This window comes from Chanodichthys erythropterus, chromosome 11, assembly GCF_024489055.1.
Source record: "Chanodichthys erythropterus isolate Z2021 chromosome 11, ASM2448905v1, whole genome shotgun sequence".
Classification (NCBI taxonomy): domain Eukaryota; kingdom Metazoa; phylum Chordata; class Actinopteri; order Cypriniformes; family Xenocyprididae; genus Chanodichthys; species Chanodichthys erythropterus.
The window spans coordinates 56,931,957-56,954,539 of record NC_090231.1 but is presented as its reverse complement, the minus strand read 5'-3'; the positions used below and the strand labels follow the sequence as shown (position 1 = coordinate 56,954,539).

The window sequence follows — 22,583 nt, the reverse complement described above, 5'->3', positions numbered from 1 at the left end:
GTAGTATCAAATGGAATTGAGTTGTTAAATTTCACTGATATCTAAAATATTGGGTGTCATTACCTTATTTATCACAGTATACATGGGTCAAAAACAGTAACTTTTATTCATTTATTCCTTTTTTTTTTTTGTGGTGGGGCCAGTTAAAATTGAATCACTGAATCGAATAGGAAATTGAGAATTGAAACGATCTTGTGAATCAGAATCTAATCGAATCAGGACATTTGAATCGATGCCCAGCTCTACCTGTTAGCAACAAAAATAAGCAAACTGTATATATATATATATATATATATATATATATATATATATATATATAATACACACACACACACACACACACACACACACACACACGTTTGTTTCACTATATTAGTGTGGACATTTGAATAGACTTGATGTTAAATCAGGTTATAAATACAATATTTTCTATATCAGGTTATATATGATATTTCCTTTGGCCTAACCAACCCCTACCTGTAAACACAACCCTCAGAAACGTGCAAAACAGGGTTTTTGTCGACTTAAGGTCAGTTCACACCAAGAACAAAGACTATATTTACGTTCACACCAACAAATGATAAGAACATGTGCTGCGGTTTCAAAGTGTGTACAACATGTTTTTGCTGTTCTTGTTGCATTTACACGGCTTTAACCAGCAGATGTCCTCAGCATGCTATGTTTAGAGTGAATAGCTAGTGTAATCGATCTAATCTAACAATAAAAACAATGCCTAGTCTTTTCCACTGCAACTTCAAATGAAACAAGACAATGTCGTCAAAACGAGCACTGAGGTCATTTTATATTACTGCTAGCCTGGCATAATGATCTCATCGTTAATACTTCTCACCGTTTATTCCGATTGTTTTCCATATATACATTTTCTTTAAAGGATTAGTTAACTTTCAAATTAAAATTTCCAGATAATTTACTCACCCCCATGTCATCCAAGATGTCCATGTCTTTCTTTCTTCAGTCGAAAAGAAATGAAGGTTTTTGATGAAAACATTCCAGGATTATTCTCCTTATAGTGGACTTCAATGGAGCCCAAACGGTTAAAGGTCAAAATTACAGTTTACAGCGATCCCAGACGAGAAACAAGGGACTTATCTAGAGAAGACATCACTCATTTTCTATTTTTTTTTAAACATTTTACCCATACATGCTCATCTTGAACTAGTTCTCTTCTTCTTCTCTATTAGCAGCGTCTACACTGCCGGAAGTCTAAGTGTATTACTGGCCTCGACAGGTCAAAGTTTGAACTAAATTGTCATATACAATATGCTAGTGCAAGTATATAACAATTAGTTCAAACTTTAACCTGAGGAGGGCAGTAATACACTTAGCAGCGTCTACACTGCCGGAAGTCTAATAAGAGAAGAAGAAGAGTTCAAGATGAGCATTTATGGGTAAAACGTTTTATTTTTTATTTATTTTTTTTTAAGAAAACGAGCAATGGTTTCTCTAGATAAGACTCTTATTCCTTGTCTGGGATCGTATAGAACGTTTTGAAGCTGCACTGAAACGGACATTTTGAACTTCAACTGTTAGGAGGCCAGTGTCCACTATATGGAGAAAAATCCTGGAATGTTTTAATCAAAAACCTTCATTTCTTTTTGACTGAAGAAAGAAAGAAAGACATGAGCATCTTGGATGACATGGGGGTGAGTAAATTATCAGGAAATTTTAATTTGAAAGTGAACTAATCCTTTAAAGTATCCCTGAAAAGGAGGTTTGACTTGTCAAACAGTGGTGTCTTTTTCTGGATTCGGCGATTAGCTTCTCGCAGTGTCGTCCGCCATTTTAAACACGCGAGCCGTTGAATTAGAATAACTACATTCCGACTGGCTGTCAGGGTTTTATCATTCTGGAAAAAAAATCCTTAAACCATAAGCATTTTTTAACTAGTGAGGACCAGTAAACTGTCCTCACTGTTTGGTTGTCATAATATTTCACTATAAGTGAGGACATTTGGACTTGAATGTACCTGGCAAAGGAAATTACGTTACGTTCTCGTCAATATGCCGTTTATTGTAGCTATATGTGGGAGCTCAGTTTTTCATTGTCATTTGGTCAAAAACTCACTCAGGTTAATTAAGACAGTATTGGCTTTCACTCGACGACAAATGCTAGACTAAGACACTTTTCTTCGCTTCTCAAATAAAACATTAGCTTTTATATAAATTGAGTCAAGAAAAATCTAACCCAACAGCAATGATATTTAAATTTTTATTAATTGATAAAGTAATTTTCGAGTTTATTATTTCTCACGAATGATAAATTTAATATATATATAATTTCTACAGTTTCTCTCTTTGTATATATGCTACGGTCTCAAAAACAGTATTTAAAATAATTACAATTTAAAATAACTGCATTGTTTTAATGTTAAAATGTAATTTATTATGTTATGCAAAGCTGAAATTTCAGCATCATTACTCCAGTCAGTGTCACATTAGAATGATTTCTGAAGGATCATATGATTTTGTTTATCATCAATATTTCGTGGAAACCATGCATTTTTTTCAGGATTCTTTGATAAATAGAAAGTTCAAAGGAACATTATAAATGTCTTTATTCAATGAGTATGCATTAAACTGATTGACCGTAAGGCATAATTTTTCTTTTTTTTTTTTTAAACGGAATAGTAGATCTGCCAGTCTGCCTTTTTTTCCTTATACTTTATTAGAAAATGTTTCCAACATGGCATCAATAATACAATAATAGCCTACCTATGGAAAGCATTGCACAATACGAATGAGAAAGATACATAAGAACTACAGAAAAAAACAAGATAAAAATGAACATCTTTAAAAAATTACAAAGCATTATTTATTGGCGTATACCAAAACAGTATATTCTGACTTGCAACCATAACATCATAATTCCTTTCTGATTAAAGATTCTAAGCAGTTTGTTCATTCCTGAATAAAGAAACATTTGTGAATCACTGCGCAAGTATACATTAAATCACACAAGTAGTGACAGAATGAATTAAACACTGAGCTCAGTGTTCAAAATAAACAGGAACTGAACATTGAGGCCTGTAAGCCAGTATAGTGTTATAAATGTGATAGAGGTTGAAATTTGTCCTTAAAACATTCAATCCAGCATTTTTCCATTTCTAAATCAACAGATTAATTTTAAACTTGAGGTTGATGACAAAAGTTCATTGTTCCACATATTCATGCCCACGCACACATTACAATAAGGCCAAATAAATGCTGGTGTGTAATTTTATTGAAAGCAACAGTGGTACACTGAACATTCGGAGCTCTTGCACCTTACAGTAACACTTTAAATAGCAACTCATTGTACAGATGCCACATGAGTGGGTCACCATTTGTTGTCCTACCTAATGATAAAGCTTCAACTTCCCCCCATGATTAAATAAATATGTATATCATCCATAATACACATCATGGGAAATCATTGTTAGGTTGTAAAACAGTGATCTGTAAATTGAACATCCATACCAAATTTCTCATCTCGTTTCATCTTTATTTTACCAATTAAAATGCATTAAAAAAAATTACACATTTCTGTTTGGATCAAATTGTTGCATCTAAACAGGCTGTGTTTGGTAATCCCTGAACATGCTGTAAAGAAAAAAAAAAAAAAAAAAATTCAAGTATCAGCTTGACAAGTAGTGGAGGGGACGAACATGGGTTAAAATAAAAGGCCGCATAATTTCATCTCTCCCACATGGCTTTGTTCATTATTATGAGGGAAGGGGGAGAAAAAAAACCCAAAAAAAACATTTTACAATCATGTAACAACTGGAAAGTAAACCATTTCAGACTCGAGCACCTTGCAGACCTGGAGAGTTCTCGTTTAGACACCGCATACTACGCCCACTACTGTGAGGTATGAACAAAGCATTGATGGTAACCAATGATTACTGAGGATTCTTCGTAACAAATAAAAGTGAATATTGCAGTAACTCAAAAATATGACACTGAGCAAAAGTGCATTTCTATAGTTTTGTGCTGAAATGAACAGCGGCAGAAAAGGCTCTTGCAAAATACATGTTCTTAAAAGCAAAACATAAAAAAAAAGATGCGGTTTCAAGTTGTTAATACCATTTATCAGTGGTGGTTCTTAACAGACGCTAGTCATCACATGCTTTAATCGATGAGGCCGAAGAGAAGCGTGAAGTAATAAGTTGGCTTGACACTGCAGAAAACAGCAGTGCGGCGGTTAATACAGGTGAAAGAGGAGGTGGTGAAACTAAACGGGAGAGATGACACAGGCGAGTACGTCAAGGCTTTGGCTGGTTTAGTCAGCTTCCTCCTCAGACTCCTCCTCTTCTGCAGTCTCCAGCCAGGTGAGCCACTGGTTCACCTAAACGACAGGGAACAAAAAAATGTAAATGACACGTCTTATGATGAATAGGGGTGGTTAATCTGTCTGATTTCCCGATTCGATTCGATTACGATTATTGAAGTCCCGATTCGATTACAGTCGATTTTCGATTATTAACGATTCTCGATTAGCGATTATTGATTTTCCATTTCACAACAGTAAACGAAAATACACTACAAAGTGATTGCAGTATTAAAAAAAAAGTCAGCTACTGAATTACTTAACTCTTTCATTGAGTAACAACAACTCAAAGCACTTTCTGTGTCTTGTAGTTATAACTTCAGAATTATTTGTATGTACCTTATGTTCTGTAGAACACAGAAATGAATACATCACATTGTGTTGTGACTCATCAAGTTGAACTAAACAATAACAAATAAATGAAAGGCTTATTTCCTTTAGGAAGTAGATCAGAACCAACATACTGTAGAAATTGGACAATTTTCTTCTAGAAAGACAATGTGTTCAGGTGGAGGAAGACTGCAGGTTGCAGTCGAAACATGTCAAGGTAAAGAAAAAGTTTCGGTGGTTTAAATCGGCGCTTGTGACTTAAAGTCGAGTGCTTTTACTGTAATTTAGGCAGGCGCGCTCATAATAGAAGCGATTGAGAGCGCGGCTCATGGTTGCATAGCAACGACAGACGCCACTGGAGCGAAAGCGCATTGGAAAGGAGAATGCGGCGCGGACGCGATATGTGAATGTCCCTTAGAACGGCGACTTTCTTTGCATACGAGACAGGTAGCAACTAGAGAATAAGAATAAGAATAATTTAGCGGGCCGGATTATGTTTTATTTTTGAGATCAGTTGCGGGCCGGCAGTTTGAGACCACTGATCTAACGTCTTTGCTGCTTACTTGGCGGCCACGGCCAGTGCAGCTGGCATCCAACTTAAAGGTGCATTGCTGCCCCCTACAGTACTGGAGTGTGAAACAGATTAGTGGGGGAAAAAACAGATGATGACTGCGTGCGTGGCGGTGGGTGGTGGGCCGGCCCGCCAGCCGTCCTGGAGTACCGGCCGTTCTGTGATTCTCCAGATCACACAGATGGCCAGTCCGCCCCTGGCTGGGTGGATCGGTTGGTTGCTCGTTCCTGGTTCTTCCATTTTACACACCTGCTCTGGCTGCCGTTACACGCGCTTGCTAACTGGAACTGGGCGCGTTCGTGACGTTCAACTCCCGGTATAACATTTTTTACAAAATAAAATAATGCACAAAAAAAAATAAATAAATAAATCGATTTTTGAAAATTTAATAATCGATTCATACTCGTCCATAACATACTCGCGATTAATCAATAATCGTTTTTTTTCACCACCCCTAATGATGAAAGGCCATCATTGTTTGCTGTGCTAGGATAAATCACGGTGCACGTTACCTGGAACAATGCTTTTCCTTTTCCTGGAAACTCCTGGGTAATATCTTCTTTCCATGCTAGGAAGGCCTCTTCTTCAATTATCTCCATATCGTAGAAGTTGACAAAGTAGCGCAGTAACATTCCTAATGAGATAAGAGACTATTAAAAACAGGAAAACAAGCATTTCCGCTTATTACTTCAAACCTCTCTGTAAACAAACTCCACTGTTCCCACACCTTTAGACCAATAAAGTGCCATGAATTTCAATCATTCTGCATTGTTGAGAGAGATAAAAAATAACTTAAAAATGGTTTAATTTTATAAAATAAATACATTTAAATACAAAATATAAAAACATGCATTTCAAACAAATAAAACAAATTTAAATAAAATAAAAATCATTTTAAAAAATAATAGCTTTCTAATATATACATTTAAAAAAAATATATAAACTTAAATGGTTTTATTTTATAAAACAAATGTAAAAATTTTAAATTCACAAAAATAAAAATATAAAACATGCATTTAAAACAAAACCATTTTAAAATAGGGATGCTCATAATTAACTGGTTAACCATTAACCGACAGTAAGAATTAAGATTTTATGAAAAAAAAAGAAAGAAATTATATATTATATATAAAAACAAATAAAATAAATAAGCTATACATGTATAATTTTGAGATAATTCAGCACAGATTCTACTAAGGACTATTTAAATTGAGCAATGTATATACTTTTGGTTGACTTGATAATGAACAGGCTGCGATGGCAAGTTAGCCATGTGTGTGAGTGTGAGGGGATCTGCACAATCTTAAAATACTCAATTTATGATCACACTGATAACAGTAAGCCATCATTTGAAACTTTAAAAGGGTGTACTTGTGTGTACACTCACACAAAAAAACAAAACATTGTGATTTTGTAAAATAAAGAACAAACAGGATGCCACTTTCTGCCATTAATGATCGATTAATGAGCATCGGTTAGGAGGAAAAAAAATTCTGATAAATAGATATTCCTCCAGGTCTGGGGAGATAATTATTCTTATTCATATTTCAGGTTGTCTGAGACTGGGAGCATTTTCAGACATACCTTTGGGAAAAGCATGGGCATTGCAGTGGACCTGCAGCGCATACAGTGCACTGACTTGCAGGTCCACATGATCATGCAGGAATTTTTGCATCACCGGTTTGAAGGCAAGTAGCAGCTGCTTTTCCTGGTCAAGCTGCTCTTTCGTAGGTGCAGACAATTGGTCTTCTCCTTCAGTGGAATACATTTCATGGAAGATGTACTGCAAAAAGCTAGAAGAATTTGGGGAAGGGGGGATTTAATCAAGTGTACATGGAATAAAACTTGAATAAAAGTACTTTTTCAAGAATAGTTTCAGCCAGCAGGTCCACAATCATACCTGGTCATCAGAATGTTAACGAAACCCTTGTCAGTGTGCAGTTTCAGAGAAATGTTGTCCTTGATCCACTTGTAGATGGTTTGCGGGGCAGGATCTGCTTTGATCTGCTTCAGCAACTCCTTCTCCAGCTTCATGAGAGGAAATAAGAAGCTCAGGCCCTTCCCCTCCAGAATCTCCAACATGCGATCTTTGTTTTGATCTATTTCTGTGGGCAGAGATAGGAATATAGGAAATAAACACGAGTCCATATGAAATTAACTCATTGATTTTTCATTTCAAAGTGAATAGATTGGTTCATGTTATGCCGGGTTCAGACTACATAATGTGTGTGTGTCACGGTCAGATTATGCGATTTTGACTCTTAAAGGTGCCCTTGACTCAAATCGAATTTACCCTGGCATAGTTAAACAACAAGAGTTCAGTACATGGAAAAGACATACAGTGAATCTCAAACTCCATTGTTTCCTCCTTCTTATATAAATCTCATTTGTTTAAACGACCTCCGAAGAACAGGCTAATCTCAAGATAACACCGACTGTTACGTAACAGTCGGGGTGTACGCCCCCAATATTTGCATAATGCCAGCCCACGTTCCCAACAATTATCAAAGGCATTAGACAAGGGCAGCCAGTATTAACGTCTGGATCTGCACACAGCTGAATCATCAGACTAGGTAAACAAGCAAGGACAATAGCGAAAAATGGCAGATGGAGCGATAATAACTGACATGATCCATGATATCATGATATTTTTAGTGATATTTGTAAATTGTCTTTCTAAATGTTCCATTAGCATGTTGCTAATGTACGGTTAAAGCCTCAGATTCACTCAGAATTAAACTTTTAACATCAAAATAAATACTTTACTCACATAATTTGAAGCATGCATGCATACAGCATGCATGACGAACATCTTGTAAAGATCCATTTGAGGGTTATATTAGCTGTGTGAACTTTGTAAATGCGCTGTAATATAGTTGAGAGCTGGTGTGGCAGGAAGCTCGTGTCTTAAAGGGGCGGCGTCGAGTGAAATCAGTGCATAGTTAATGGTGCCCCAAAATAGGCAGTTAAAAAAAAAAAAAAATTGGGTATTTTGAGCTGAAACTTCACAGACACATTCAGGGGACACCTTAGACTTATATTGCATCTTGTGAAAAAGCGTTCGTGGGCACCTTTAAAAGGGTTAGTTCACCCAAAAATTAAAATAATGTCATTTATTCCTCACCCTCATGCCGTTCCACACCTGTAAGACCTTCGATCTTTGGAACACAAATTAAGATATTTTAGTTGAAATCCGATGGCTCCGTAAGGCCTCCATAGGGAGCAAAGACACTTCCTCTCTCAAGATCCATTAATGTACTAAAAACATATTTTAATCAGTTCATGTGAGTACAGTGGTTCAATATTAATATTATAAAGCGACGAGAATGTTTTTGGTGCGCCAAAAAAACTAAATAACGACTTATTTAGTGATGGCCGATTTCAAAACACTGCTTCAGGAAGCTTTGGAGCGTTATGAATCAATGTGTCGAATCAGCAGTTCGGAGAGCCAAAGTCACGTGATTTCAGCCATTTAGTGGTATGACAATCTGAATCATGATTCGATACACTGCTTCATGAAGCTTTGGAGCGTTATGAATCAGTGTTTTGAAATCGGCCATCACTAAATAAGTCGTTATTTTGTTTTTTTTGGCGCACCAAAAATATTCACCACTTTATAATATTAATACTGAACCACTGTACTCACATGAACTGATTTAAATATGTTTTTAGTACATTAATGGATCTTGAGAGAGGAAATGTCAGCACCGCCACTCCCTATTCACAGAGTATGTGCAATCGCAAATTCGAAAGCGAAAGTAAAACGCGAGCTCCCTGACGCGCGCAAATTTGGCCTGTCTCCTATCAAACCCATCTTAGGCTGGGCTGTGTAGTTGCAACCACCAGTTAGCTCTGGTCTCTGTTTTGGTTACTTAAGTACTGTGCAAAAAAATCAAGCTTGTGTGCTCATATTGGTCAATGTCACAGATGTGACAGACCCATCATGGAGGAGCAAAAAAACAAAACAAAAAAAAAACACTAAAAACATGCTAGGTTTTTCTGTCGTGGCATCGGAAGAGTCGCAGATGCGGCATCGTTTTTGCTCACTATGACACACTATACTAGACATACAATCGATTCTTGTGTACCGACAGCCATTGTGACTCACCACTACACCCTACGCCTAAAGGATTGCGCCAAAATCAGGCTGATGTAGTGTAGTCTGAACCCAGCATTAATGATGTACCTGTATTTCAGCAACAGAAATTAGACCAGAAATAAGTGTTTGGATTTGGCCTATAGAGTTTTAGATGCCCAAACTCATTGAGCAAAAAGGGTGATGCCGTTTAATTAGTGCTTCATCGGCGTCCGTTTCATGCACACAATATGGATGACTAGAACAGATAAACGCCAGCTGTGCGGATGCTGAGGCTGGATTGACTATATCTAATTTTTCCCAAATGGTTTTTCATTTAAATCACTCTTCATTTTGATCAATCAAGATCTTTTAGTGTATGCCATTTTCAAACATTATTTGTTGAGAATCTACCATACAATAATCCCAGCATTTAAATTCTGTCACTTTTTTTAATGTTTGTAAAGTTTGTCATTGACAAATAGATATTTTGATAAAATATGGAAATAAAATACACAAAAACCACCATTTTAAAAAAGTAACTAGGTTATCAACCCCGTTACCCCATTTCTCCACCCATTAATCATTATCCTTTCATAAAGTGGACTCTTAAGAACTTGTCACTTTGTCTTAGGGTTGAATTTAAGATTGTCCTCTAACTTCAGTGTGGCACAATCTGTTACCATGATTTTGTAAACTAAACTAAAATTAAGTGGATATAAGAGTAAAAACATCAGCATATGCTCTAATAAATATTTTATAACAGACAAATTAAACTGTAAAAATGTCACTGTTAGCATTCTGAAGGCTTAATTACATACTAATGTGAAGTCAATTTACATTTTCAAAATGGCACCCAAATGACCTGAAAGATGCTCATACAAAATGACGGTAACACTTTACAATAAGCTTTTATTTGTTAACATTAGTAACTATAAGTTAACTGTACTAAGGGTATGTTTACACGACAACTATATACTAAAAAGGTTTTTCTTTTTTCCCCATTTTTAAAAGTTTGTGGTTTCAGGCCCTTAAAAGTTATTTGTTAATATTTAAAAGTACCTGTATTGACATGAACTAACAATGACAGTTGTATTTTCATCAATAAGAAGCTAATGCATTAACATTAACAGAGTAAAACATTTGTTTTTGCTCACTGTTAATTTTAATACATTAGCGAACATTAAATAATGGGACTTTACTGAAAAGTGTTTCCACACAGGAAGGACACAAAAGCACTGACCTGGCAGCATCTTCTGCATGTTGACCTTGCTCAGTTGGAACAGGTCGGTCAGCCACTCCCGGTCTTTCAGCTTGGCCATTTGCTGCAAGCAGAGGAGGAAAAGCGGGAAGTGGGTGCCGTTCTCCAGTGGGTGGGCCAACTCTGCCATGCTCACAAGTTCAGCAATGATGGCCCGAGCAGCAAACTGAGCCAGGTAAGATTTCACCAAAGGGATATCCAACTCAATCTTGGGACACTGGTCCAGAACATTGAGGAAAGCCTGTAAAAACATGCGATTTAAGGATCCCAATTTGATTCAAGATGCAGGAAGTGTAAATTTCATTGTGTAGACACAAACCTGCATAAAATTCTCCCCTGTGACCAGTCCCTCCATGCGGAGTGTGTTGATCAGAGTGCTGACATGCTCTCGGTCCTCGTCGGGGCTCTCCAGTGAGCACATGATCATCTTACTCAACATCTCAGGCAGGAAGTGTTTGGGAGCTTTCATCTCTCGCACACCATTCACTGCGTCGTACATGTTTTTGCTGCTCAGGAAAGCGGTCACAACAGTTTCCTGCCAAGTCACACAGATAAATTTATGGAACAACTCACTCAGAAGTTTCAGTGAATGGCTTTCATTAACAAAATGTTGAGTGGCACATACAGTCATCTTAAGCAGTTCCTCCTTAGCAGGAGGTGGCTTCTTAGTCGTCTTCTGTGGCTTCTCCTGAATTGGAGGCGGGTTGGTTTTCAGGCCAAGTTGCGGTGGCTGCAAACAACCAAAGGGGTTAAATGCACCTTTAAAAATGAAAAGATGACATTCCGTTCCCATGTGAAATGTAGTACTCGTTACCTGTCCCAGCGGTGGAGTGGATGTGCGTGGAGGTTGAGCACTGGGAGGAATCATGGTAGGTATCTGCGGTTGCAACTTTGGCATTTGGTTTTTGTTCAAGATGAATGACTGAGCAGGTCTCAAGCTAATCTGAAATATGAAAAAAATCATTAATATCAGTCAGATCACAAAACATTTTCTCTTCAAATTATCCCAGAGTACAAAAACATGGATGCAAGTGCTTGGTTGACAATATCGGTTTAATTTTAATCAATCTTCATTTTGAAGAACAGAGATCATTCTAATTCCAATCAATTTTCATTTCAAGGTCCAGAAAAGTAGTTAGAGTGTCGTTAAAACAGTCAACATGACTACAGTAGTTCGACCTTAATTTTATGAAGCGACAAATACTTTGTGCTCAAAAACAAAAATACCCACTTTATTCAACAATCTCTTCTCTTCCATCATTATCCTTACGCATGTGATGCAGTAAGCACAGTGAAGTTGTTTACATCTGAATGCTGACTCATTATTGGCCAAAGCTGATCACATGACCAGCATGACGCATGCATGTAGGGTTGTTCCGATTCCGATACTAGTATCGGAAATGCCACAGATACCAGAAAAAAATTCTAGCATCGGTATCGGCAAGTAATTAAACTCATGTACCGATCCGATACCATTTTCTTAAACAATATCTAGTTGTGCCCGCCGTCTTTGCTTAACGCAGCAAATCAAAAATCAGTTCTTCACTGCTCAGAATGCAAACACAGGAAGTTGTACTGTGTTGCCATAAGCAACCACTGTTTAGAGCAGCGAAGAAGTGAAAAACAGGGTTATTTATTAGAATGAGCATGCATGAGGTGCCGGCGCGACCACTGGAACATTTTTTTTTCCTAAACTGTACTTTGTAATTTATGGTTTATGGTCGTAATTTAAAAGCCAGACATAATTCATACATTTACAAAAGACATTTAAATAACGAAAACAAGCAGAATGTCTGTTTCCTTTCCTAGATCGTTGGAGTGCACCACAATGAACCACTTTCGATTTGTTAATATGTAGACCTAATTATATGGTGAAATATTTCACGTAGCCTATAGGCCTAAATATTCCCTTTTATTGTATACGTGTTATGTTATCCTATAGTTTTATTCTGTTTTCTCCGTTCACCGAACCGCTGCATGTGCGTGATGTGGCTGTGTGAACTCATGTTCTACATATCCTGTAATTTTCGCTGGTTTCAAAACTCACAACAAGCTGCATATTAGCCTACTTGACATTCATTTTCACTTAAATTTAGGCCTTAATGGTGACACATCATCAGAAAAACTAATGTCAGGGCATTGCCATTGTAACTTACCTAACCTATGATGACATGACAGCTGAGCCGGAGCGCGTCAGCGTAAATTTGTGATTGGTTGACTGCCAAATCAAAATATTAAATAGAACAAAAAAAAAAAAAAAAAAAAAAAAATAATAATAATAATAATAATAATAAATGTTATTAACCGGTTAATGGCCATTTCAAATGAGCGTTTCTGTTCAAAACGAATAAATCTGATTCAGTTTCCATTTCTGGTTACGTTCCGGTCAAAATCTCGTTCGTTCCTTGAACCGGTTCAGAGCCCTGTACCCAGGTATCGGATTAGTACTCTGTATTGGCCGATACCCTGAGCTCAGGTATCGGAATCGGGAATGGAAAAGGGGTATCGGAACATCTCTACATGCGTGTGATGCTCATGCAGGTGCCGGCCATTACTGAGCCGGCATTCTGAAGTAGAACCTGGAAGCACTGGACATGAACAACATTTGAGAATCACAAGAGAAGATATTGTTGAATAAAGTCATCATTTTTGTTTTTGCACACAAAAGTTTTCTTGTCGCTTCATAACATTAAAGCTGAACCACTGCAGTCACGTGGACGGTTTTAATGATGTCTTTAGTACCATTCTGGCCCTTGAAAGGGTTTATTATATTGCCGTTTATGGACGAGTCATTAACCTCTCAGATTTCATCTAAAATATCCTCATTTGTGTTCTGAAGATGAACGAAGGTCTTATGGGTGTGGAACGACATGAGGGTGAGTAATTAATGACAGCATTTTCATTTTCGGGTGAACTAACCCTTTAAACTTGTGACATACGGTATAAACGCACATCAACCCGATCGCTTTATTTAGCGTTCATGTAAACACTACATTTGGATTTATCAATCAGAATGAATTCAATCTGATTGAAACAAAAGGTGTACATGTAAACATAGCTATTGACAGCTATACAAGTTCATCATCTGAAAAGAAAATCATTTATACCTCATCAGCATTCAGCTGTCCTTTCTTAATGAAACGTGGTGGCATATCCTTGGACTGAGCTTGCTGTTGAGATGAATGAGTCTGGTTCTGGAAAAGCGGATTCTGCCCCTTTGATTAAAAAAAAAAGAAAAGAAAAGTAAAGTTAAGACACCTATAAGTTGCACTAATATTTTGACATCAGTTCTTTGATAGATTGGCATTTACCTGGTTGGATTTCATGAAAGGCTGGGGTGCAGGGGCCATGTGACCACCATGTCCGTTGAAAAGAGGGTTTGTGCGACGGCCCATGGTGGGGGAATACCTGTCCTGAATGACCCCAGGGCCAGTTCCAATCCCGCTGCCTACAACAACCAGACAAAGTTATTAAGCTCGCAATGAACAATAGTGCAAATCCAGTCACGCACCACCTGTCCCAGAAATGTCAACGCACTTCAGGACATACCTGGCATCTGCCCAAACATATCCGCTAATCCCCCGAGAGTTTCTCGATCAGGTTTTATTCTCGTCTGCAAGAAAGGGCTTTCTTGAAAGAAGTCAGTCCTTATTCCTTGAGTCATGGGTGGAATAAAAACACCCAAATCCTGTGAAAAAAATATCAGCATTGGGAATTTTTCTCCTTATTTTCTTGGAATCAGAAGTTTTGGAAAATTACACGTTCAAACAGCAGTGTTGCTTTAAAATGGTAACATCCTACACTCACCTTTACTGCATCCTGACGGATCTGGTTGATAGTCTTAGGTCCATTATCAATGAAAGCTTTCCGAGGCACCCAGTTGTTCTCTCGCAACTCCACAGTATCCTGAAGCAGGAAACGAATCCTAGCAGGCAAGTCCTTGTTGTTCATTAAGGATCGCATACGGCCGAAGTACTGATCCATTAAAGACTGCGAGAGAAAGGGGTGTTAGGCAATACCACTGCGTCTTAACCTATTTAAAATCCTGGTGGTCTTAAAGCAGCTTACCTTGGCTTTCTCATGATCTAGTCTTGGCCCAACAGTTCTCATTATCTGACAGAGGCATTCCAAATCCTCCCCCATATCCTTAAGTTGGACTCTTTTCTTCTTTTCCAGAAGCTTTAAGAGTTTTCACACGCAACAACATTAGGATGGAAACAGAGTAGCGAGGACACATTTAAAATGCAGGATTTATGGATAACTCACTGTTTTGATGCATTTATGAAGGATAGACTCATGAATGAGATCGAGTTTGCCAAGTTCTCCAATGAATTTGATGTTGCCCAGCATTTTGATCTTGGCAATGGCACGCTGCTCTTCCTCCTCAGAGGTGAGAGGGCTGTCGTTTTTATCATAGACTAAAAAATTAAATAAATAAAATTATAAGTAAAAATCTGGCAATTCAGCACAGCTGCAGTAATAATGTTAGCACTTCCTCAGTCTCCTTACTGTCAACATTTCTGGTGCGGTTCTCAAATTCATCTTGAAGTTTGGATATCAGAAGTCTCCTGAATGTCTAGAGGAGCAGGATGAAATGGTGAAATAAACATACCAATACTTGTGAATAGTGTTGTCAAAAGTACCGGTACTTCGGTACCAAGTCGGTACTGAAATTTTGAAACTGTGACGATACCAGCATTTCTGTAGAACCGGTAGTACCGAGAATCCGGGTATATTCAGTACCCACTGATAGGGCTGTGCCAGTATTTATGTGAATATGACACGAGTGAAGCACAAAGCTTTGTTTACAGAAGAAATAATAGTTTAGCAATTAAATGTGACATCGCAGCCATGGAACCAGTTTGGTTAATGCTGAATGAGAGGGGTACGCGAGTCCATACGTTTAAGCTTCGTATTCTGTTTTCCGAATCGCGATCTGGTCACCTGATTAGCAGAGAATTTAACAATATTCCATTAGTTATTCCACTGAACATCTGTTTCTTTTCCCAAAGCTTTACTCACGCAGGGGATTATAAACGTTTCTTTCTTTCGCATTTAGGCCTATAGGCTATGCGCATTCTTTACTGTGGTCAAGTAGAAAACACACCGGAGGACAGAAACCCTTTTGCTTGCACGTCAATTTCTATTTAACAGAGTTTGCGCTTTTTATTAGACTTTATAAGGCGCGTCAAGTTTATTTGTATAGTGCGTTTCACACACCAGTGATTTTTACTTTCGTTTTCTCTGGCAGCGCTAAATCAAACATAGCCTGAATGTCTTGCCCCTGCGGAGGATAAAACTCGCTCTTCAGACCTTTTACAACAAGTGTCAGTTGCTTGTAACATCAGGAGATAACGAAGATATTATTAAAGAGAAATGGTCTCTTTCCTGCTCGTGTCCCACATCCCTCTCAAAGCGCAAAGCAGTCTATATCAAAGTAATAACTGGACTTTGGCTATATGACGCATCTTTGTGTGGAAATAAAAAACGAATGCTTTTTTGAAATAATATTTAACTTTCTTATTATTTAGGTTACCATTATTTACCGATATTTATTTCCTAGTTTTACAGGCTAGTGTGTTGTTTCACTGACGGAATAGCTAAAATAAACACGCACGTCTGTTACTCCTGTTGAAAAAACGAGCATATACTGGTAAAGTAGGTTTTGAAGCCGGTATGCTGGTTTGAGCTAGATTATGCTGGTCCAGGACCAGTTTAGGACTAGCATGGACCAGCATTTGACAAGCATATGCTGTTTTTTTCAACAGTACACAATGGATGTTTGAGCATTTATTTATTTATTTATTTATTTATATTTCAAAACTTATTTCATTGAGGTAGCGCATATATTATATTATAGTTAATATTTTTTTTTTATATATATATATATATATATATATATATATATATATATATATATATATATATATATATATACATATACATATACATATACATATATATACAAACACACACACTCCAAATCATATTTAATGTTTTTAAAATAGGCTATATAAAATAGTAAAATAATTCCAACAGATTTTGCTGTGGTACCGAAATTGGTACCGAGAACCATACAATTTTCATGGTATCGGTACAGACTAATGGAATTTTTGTACTGTGACAACACTACTTGTGAAGCTTCTTGTGAATGAATAAATGGGAAAGTAACTTACAGTGCTCTGTTTTTGTGATGATTGGATCTCTGTTGATGGGCCGTCAAAGTTTGGAGCATCCTCTGCCAAACGCAGACATAGCTGAGCATATAGCGAACTATACTTCGGCTCTTCGAGGGCTTTGTCTACAATCTAGTTGAAACAAATAAGAAGAAAGGTCAACGTCATTTGAAAGCTTGTGTATTTTAGGCCAACGACTTAAGATAAATAAAAATAAGAATTAAGCCTTGCCGTGTAATTGCAGCCAAACAGACCTGCCGTGTTAAATTTAATAATATTAAAAGGATAGTTCACCCAAAAGTGCTTAGGCGTCTAAAACTGGAGTGGAACGCAGACTATGTTTATGATGGATGGAGGCACTTCCTTCAGCTCATACTTGTGACCCCAGTTCACTGCCATTATAAAGCTAGGACATTTATTAAGATTTCTCCAATTGTGTTCATCAGAAAGAAGAAAGTCATATACACCTAGGATGGCTTGAGGCTGAGTAAAGCTTTGGCTAATTTTCATTTGAAAGTGAACTAATCCTTTAACAAATACTACTGCATATTGCTGTGGAACTGAAGTTGGTATTGAGTACTGTGAAATTATTCAGCAGTGTTGGTATTGTGACAACTCTAGTCTACAAGTATAAAATACTCACCAGCAAGATGATTCCTTTGAGGACGAGCTTTGAATCCACGCCCACATTCAGGAGCTCAAGGCATAGCTTGTCAAACTTTTCAGGGGTCAGTTTATTAAGTATGCTAGAAAGACAGAAGAAAAATAGTCAGTTCTTCAGTAATTTTCATTGCAACTAGTATTAAAGCCAGTTCAAGTATGTGTGCAACCAAGTATAGTCAAATCCAAAATGAAATGTTCTGCTATGCCAGATGCTTGTACACTTCTTCAGTAAAACTAGGGAGCGAATTCTGCTTTCTGTAGTGTAATGCATTGTTCTTGAAAGATAAATCAGGGCAAACTCTATTGCATCTCTGCAGTGGTGAATGAAGCAATTCATTTCAGGGACTTACCCTCTCACTTTCCTGAAGATTGCATCGTGTCGTTCTTTTTCATTGGAGGAGTTGACATCTCGTCTAGTGCTTCGTGAAGGAACCCATCTCTGAACGCTAGGCCCTGGGGTTTTCCCCAGGAACTCGCTAGAAAAAAAGAAATACCACAAGGTTATTGTTTTGAAAAAGCTTCAGTGACTTACTAATGTCAGACATAAAACATCAGTACTGAAATATCTTTGTGCCAATCAGAAAGGATTCTACCATGAGATGACTAAATGACACTTAAATCCCTTCTCTAGCATTTTATCACACGGGCTAAACACTTTTACCTGACACCAAGCTACTAATAATGTTTATTTAAAATTAACATGCAACTTAGTAACAAGTGCCACTAATATGCCATTTTAAAAGGTTCCTAATTTTGTTTTGGAGGTCTCCTAATCGATTACATGCATCCAAGGTCAAAAAACACATTAATTTTCTCATTGCAGCATCAGCCGTTTCCTCATGGGGTCTGAAACGGTTCAATAAAGGATTCAGTCTCTCTAAACCACAGAGAAAGACATCCAATATAGGGAAGTCCCAGGGCAAGGGTACCATTTAAATACACAGCTAACCGGACAAATATTCTCACGGAAACTCTGACTCTTCCAGGCTTTTACTGTTATTTTTTTTTTTATTTCTTATGCATTTGTTTCCTTTTCATGTAAAGCACTTTGAATTACCATTGTGTATGAAATGTGCTATATAAACAAACTTGTCTTGCCTAAACCCCTTCCTCTCTGATTGGTCAGATGGCCCAGTTGTTGTGATTGGTCGACCGCTTACAGCATGAGTCGTAAATGAAATGCTCATTACCATATCTGAATTTCAGATCTTCTTCAGCACTTGTATACACAGGGATACAAACAGGAACAATGGCGTTGGGTTTATCATATCAATCGCTCCCCGCTCCCCACTTTTTGGGAAACAATAACATTTATTGTACGCTTTGATCTTTGCAGACCTTCAAACAGCTGTATTACACACTACATGAAAGGTAATATCTGAAAAGCATAATAGGGGCACTTTAAAGTTGGCATTAACCGCAAGTTTGATCATCTTTTCCTTCCTATTGTGACGTATATCCGAGTAAAACGGCTTCTCGAATTAGGAAAGAAAAAGAGTTGGGTAAGTTTTGCGCATTATAATTTGATTGGCTCGTTGTTTGCTATTGCATGCGAGTGACCAGTTACTGTCCTGCCTTTGTGCCAGTGAACACAGAAGTGTTGTTGCAAGGGGGGGGGGGTCTTATTTTGATTCAAGATTATGAGTGCACATGAATTTTGATAAAAATAATGATGTGCATGGACAAATAAGTCATTCTATCATTCCTGATTTCATGGTGACTTCAAATTTAACTTATTTTCTTTCAGTCTAAAACAAAGTTACAGTAATTTTAGTTTTGTGCCATTTTTAATCGTTGCTGGGTCAAAACAAATCCTCAATAAATACCCCTGTGTAATGATGGTCACTGATGTAAAGGCGCAGCTTTTCAAAGTTAAATTTTATTCAGTCAAAAGTGATGTGCATAACCAAAGTGATGATTTGTCCAAACAAATGATTTGTTTGAACTTTATAATGGTGCCTGATTTACGTTCACAACAGGTCCATGAATGTTTTGAACTAATTTCAATGACCCCCTCAGATGTATACCGCCATCAACTGTTTCTGCCTCTCTCTGACACCGTGTCTACACTGGATGCAACAGTTCTTCTTCATGTCAGAAGTTGCGTAAGTTACGTCAGAAATAGAATGGGGCATCAGTGCCGGTAGGGCTGCATGATTAATAAAATTTCTAATCGCAATTAAACGATTACGAAATCGTGGTATCCGTAATCGTAAAGGCGCGATTACAAGGAAAAATATCCACTTAATGGGGAATCAGTGCCGGGAATTTGTCATGTCCCATCCAGTGTAGACAGCATCACTGATTATAATGGGTTCTATCTGCTTTTGTTACATTGCGACGCTCTCGTCAGGTGCAGACACTGTGTGAAACTAGCTGCCGGCTTCACTTCTGGAAAGTGTTAATTAAAATGAATGAATAAATAAAAATACACACGTTTCAATGTTAAATTTCATAATACTTCTGTTTCCGTTTCCCCCCTCTTTCTAATAGAGGCACTGCCTCCCTTGCTTCCATAGAAAAAGAAAAAAACAAAACACCCCTGTAATACACAAACAGCTTTTTAAAAATTATTCAATGTCTACAGCACAGTCTCTTCCACATAGACTAAGTTCTCCGAACGTACCTGTTGCCGACAGACTTGGGATAGTGCTGAGGTGCACCCCTACCTCCTCCTCCGCCCGAAGAAGCACTATAAAAGTGAAAACTGGTTTAATTGAAATGATTGTAATTCCTTACACCCACATCCCCAAAAAACTATGTTCTTTCAGAGCTTCAGCTTAAAAGGTGCAGTATGTAGGATTTCTGTCTGCTAGAAGCCTATTCAAAACAAAGGCGTAGCTTGATGACGCCAAGTTTGAGCGTGGAGTCTTGGGACATGTGGTCTTCACCTCAACAGATGGTGCAAAAGAATAGGGATAGGGCTTGGGAAGAAATCATGTTCGTGGATGTGATTATTAACGTTACTGTAGTATGAAGCAGGGCAGGAGCGAGTGTTGAGGAGCTGGAGCAATTGCGCAACACACGCCTCACGAGCAGCGGGACTTTTATTATGACAGTCGTCTGTGCCATTTCCGCTTTTCCGGTGATGAGAATGAGGTAACGCAGCTCTGTTTATCATATTAGATACATTTGAGTGTGTTGAAAATGATTAACGTTACTCTGTGTGTTCGTTCGGCGGCTGCTGTGAGACACTGTTACACACTGCAGTAAGATAAATCGATTTTACAATATCATATTAAATGCTGGATGGCTTGTAATGATAAATGGCATGCAATTCATTTTAAAATGTATTGTATGATGGAGAAAATGCTGTATTACGGTCACTAAAAATAAAGCTGCATCTGATTATGCTAGGTTAGCTACTTGACAAAATAGTGTTTTTCTCTGAGGCATGGTAAAGCATGGTACTCGCAAAAAATCAAGACTATTATATTTAAACAATAAGACTAAACGTGTTGAGCTATATAACAATTAGTTTTCTGTCTATAAATATATCAAAACAGTTGTTCTCTTGTCTATTAAAACATGTAATATATTAAAGCGTCTTTGGTGTTTCCATGGTTTCTACAAAATATAACCGGAAACCGAGGGTAACGCGGGTATGACGCAATTGACAGGCGACTCCTCACACGTCCCGGAGCCTTGGTTAAAAATGCAATTTTCTCACGATTTACAAATAGTTGGAAACATTTGGGATATTGTAAGTATTCAAGTTAACAAAATATAACACTGGCCGAGTGGTTTTTGGATATTTTACTGCAAAAATCTTACATATTGCCCCTTTAATTAAAAAGCAAATATGTACCTCCTCACTTATTTAACCTTAGCTAAATTAATGGTCTTCTCAAATGGCATAAGATCCATCAAAAACAGTGTATAAGAAGCAAAATGTGTACCTGAAACGAGAAGCACCCCCCTCTGCAATCACACTCTCCACTTTGGCGGCTTGACAATGAAAGATCCTCAAAAAGAATGAGTGAAAGGGTGGGGGTGTAGAAACACGGCCTGAAAGAGAGGAAAAACACTTCATTTAATAGATTTACACCATAAATGAACATGACACACATTGAACGTGAACTAAAACACAGCAGAGATTAAAGGGTTCTTGAGTTACTGTGGAAAATGTAAAGAACTGAATTGCCATCAAATCTGAACAAAGCCCGAGGCCTCTGCCATGAGCTCAGATTTCACAAAAGAGCCTTGATTTATTAAACATTACACACTGAGAGGCATTATGAATTGTGTTTATGATCAATTATTAACGACGGCATCTGAGTAGTAAAATAATTAACATTTTATGACGACGATGATGATGGACAACAATTAAACCACACTGGGCTGTTGTCATAGAGATCTTCTCGTGCCATTAGCATTGAGGCTAATTATCACACACACAAGAAAACAGTCAGGATCGAGGCATCAAACGTTTAAAGTCAGCTCAATAAACGACTGATAAATAAACCAGGCATCAAGTTTGATAACAGGTCACTTAGTGTTATAATATTCGCCGGTTTGTGGTCAAATGTGCGGTTTACCGGCAGGGTGGTGCGAGAGAACAGCTGATTTAATAACCGGACGCCATTTTCTCATAAGCGATCGTAAAGCGAGTCTGTACGGCCAAACGATTAACATATAAACACACAGTATCTCACACACAGCACTACACCTCTAGGTTTAACCCGGCGGTCAGTTCTCCTGGATAACTGACTGGACGCGTGTATAGTGTAGTAAAGGTAGAAAGCAAGAACATGTAAGCAACCGGAGCCATTTTACAGCAGCAGCAGCTCACTGGCTAATGTAAGTCAGAATAATCTTACCTTTTCTAAAAGAACTTCAGCTTTGATGTTGTTGGGTTACCAAAAAGGAAAAGAAAAAAGATGAGAAAAAGAAACTAGTTTTACTTAAACGTTAATAGTAGTATGGTTGAGGAACAGTGCGCCTTGAGATAACTGGCCGCACCGGTGTGAGGAGGAGAACTGTGAGGTCTGACGTCACGGACAGCCGCAACTTTATTCAAGTGACGCGTCAAACATGCTGGATGGCACGTCATCATCAAGTTTCGCTGCACCTACACTTGACAAAAAAAAATTAGGATGGGGATTTTGATCTTGATGTGACTCGAGCACAATGAGACCGGTCATCAAAAAGATCCGCTGAGATTCGTTCAGTGGTGTTTTT

General features: G+C 37.8%; 1 protein-coding gene across 2 annotated transcripts; it reads right to left on the bottom strand.

Moving 5' to 3' along the window:
* Positions 1–2,666: 2,666 nt before the first annotated feature.
* eif4g2a (eukaryotic translation initiation factor 4, gamma 2a) lies at positions 2,667–22,382 on the bottom strand. 2 transcript variants are annotated; one of them, XM_067400176.1, is made up of 22 exons: positions 22,223–22,382; positions 21,302–21,410; positions 20,029–20,094; positions 19,839–19,944; positions 17,753–17,878; positions 17,383–17,485; positions 16,740–16,871; positions 15,073–15,139; positions 14,830–14,981; positions 14,632–14,742; positions 14,371–14,553; positions 14,113–14,251; positions 13,875–14,011; positions 13,671–13,778; positions 11,378–11,506; positions 11,189–11,293; positions 10,883–11,098; positions 10,546–10,804; positions 7,128–7,332; positions 6,812–7,020; positions 5,740–5,861; positions 2,667–4,344 (listed from the first exon to the last, which is right to left on the bottom strand). In XM_067400176.1, exons 4-22 carry the CDS (start codon positions 19,856–19,858, stop codon positions 4,279–4,281), a joined length of 2,589 nt encoding a protein of 862 aa, XP_067256277.1. In that variant the 5' UTR covers positions 19,859–19,944; positions 20,029–20,094; positions 21,302–21,410; positions 22,223–22,382; the 3' UTR covers positions 2,667–4,278. The 2 variants fall into 2 exon arrangements, with proteins under 2 accessions (XP_067256277.1, XP_067256278.1); XM_067400177.1 differs by having other exon boundaries at positions 19,839–19,912.
* Positions 22,383–22,583: the final 201 nt, after the last annotated feature.

Coding starts and splice junctions, on each gene's coding strand:
- eif4g2a (XM_067400176.1), bottom strand. CDS start 19,858: ATGAAATTTAACATTGAAAC. Junction 17,879..19,838: donor ATGAAATTTAACATTGAAAC/GTGTGTATTTTT, acceptor CTTTTTTTCTAG/CGAGTTCCTGGGGAAAACCC. Junction 7,333..10,545: donor CATGCAGAAGATGCTGCCAG/GTCAGTGCTTTT, acceptor CTCTGCCCACAG/AAATAGATCAAAACAAAGAT.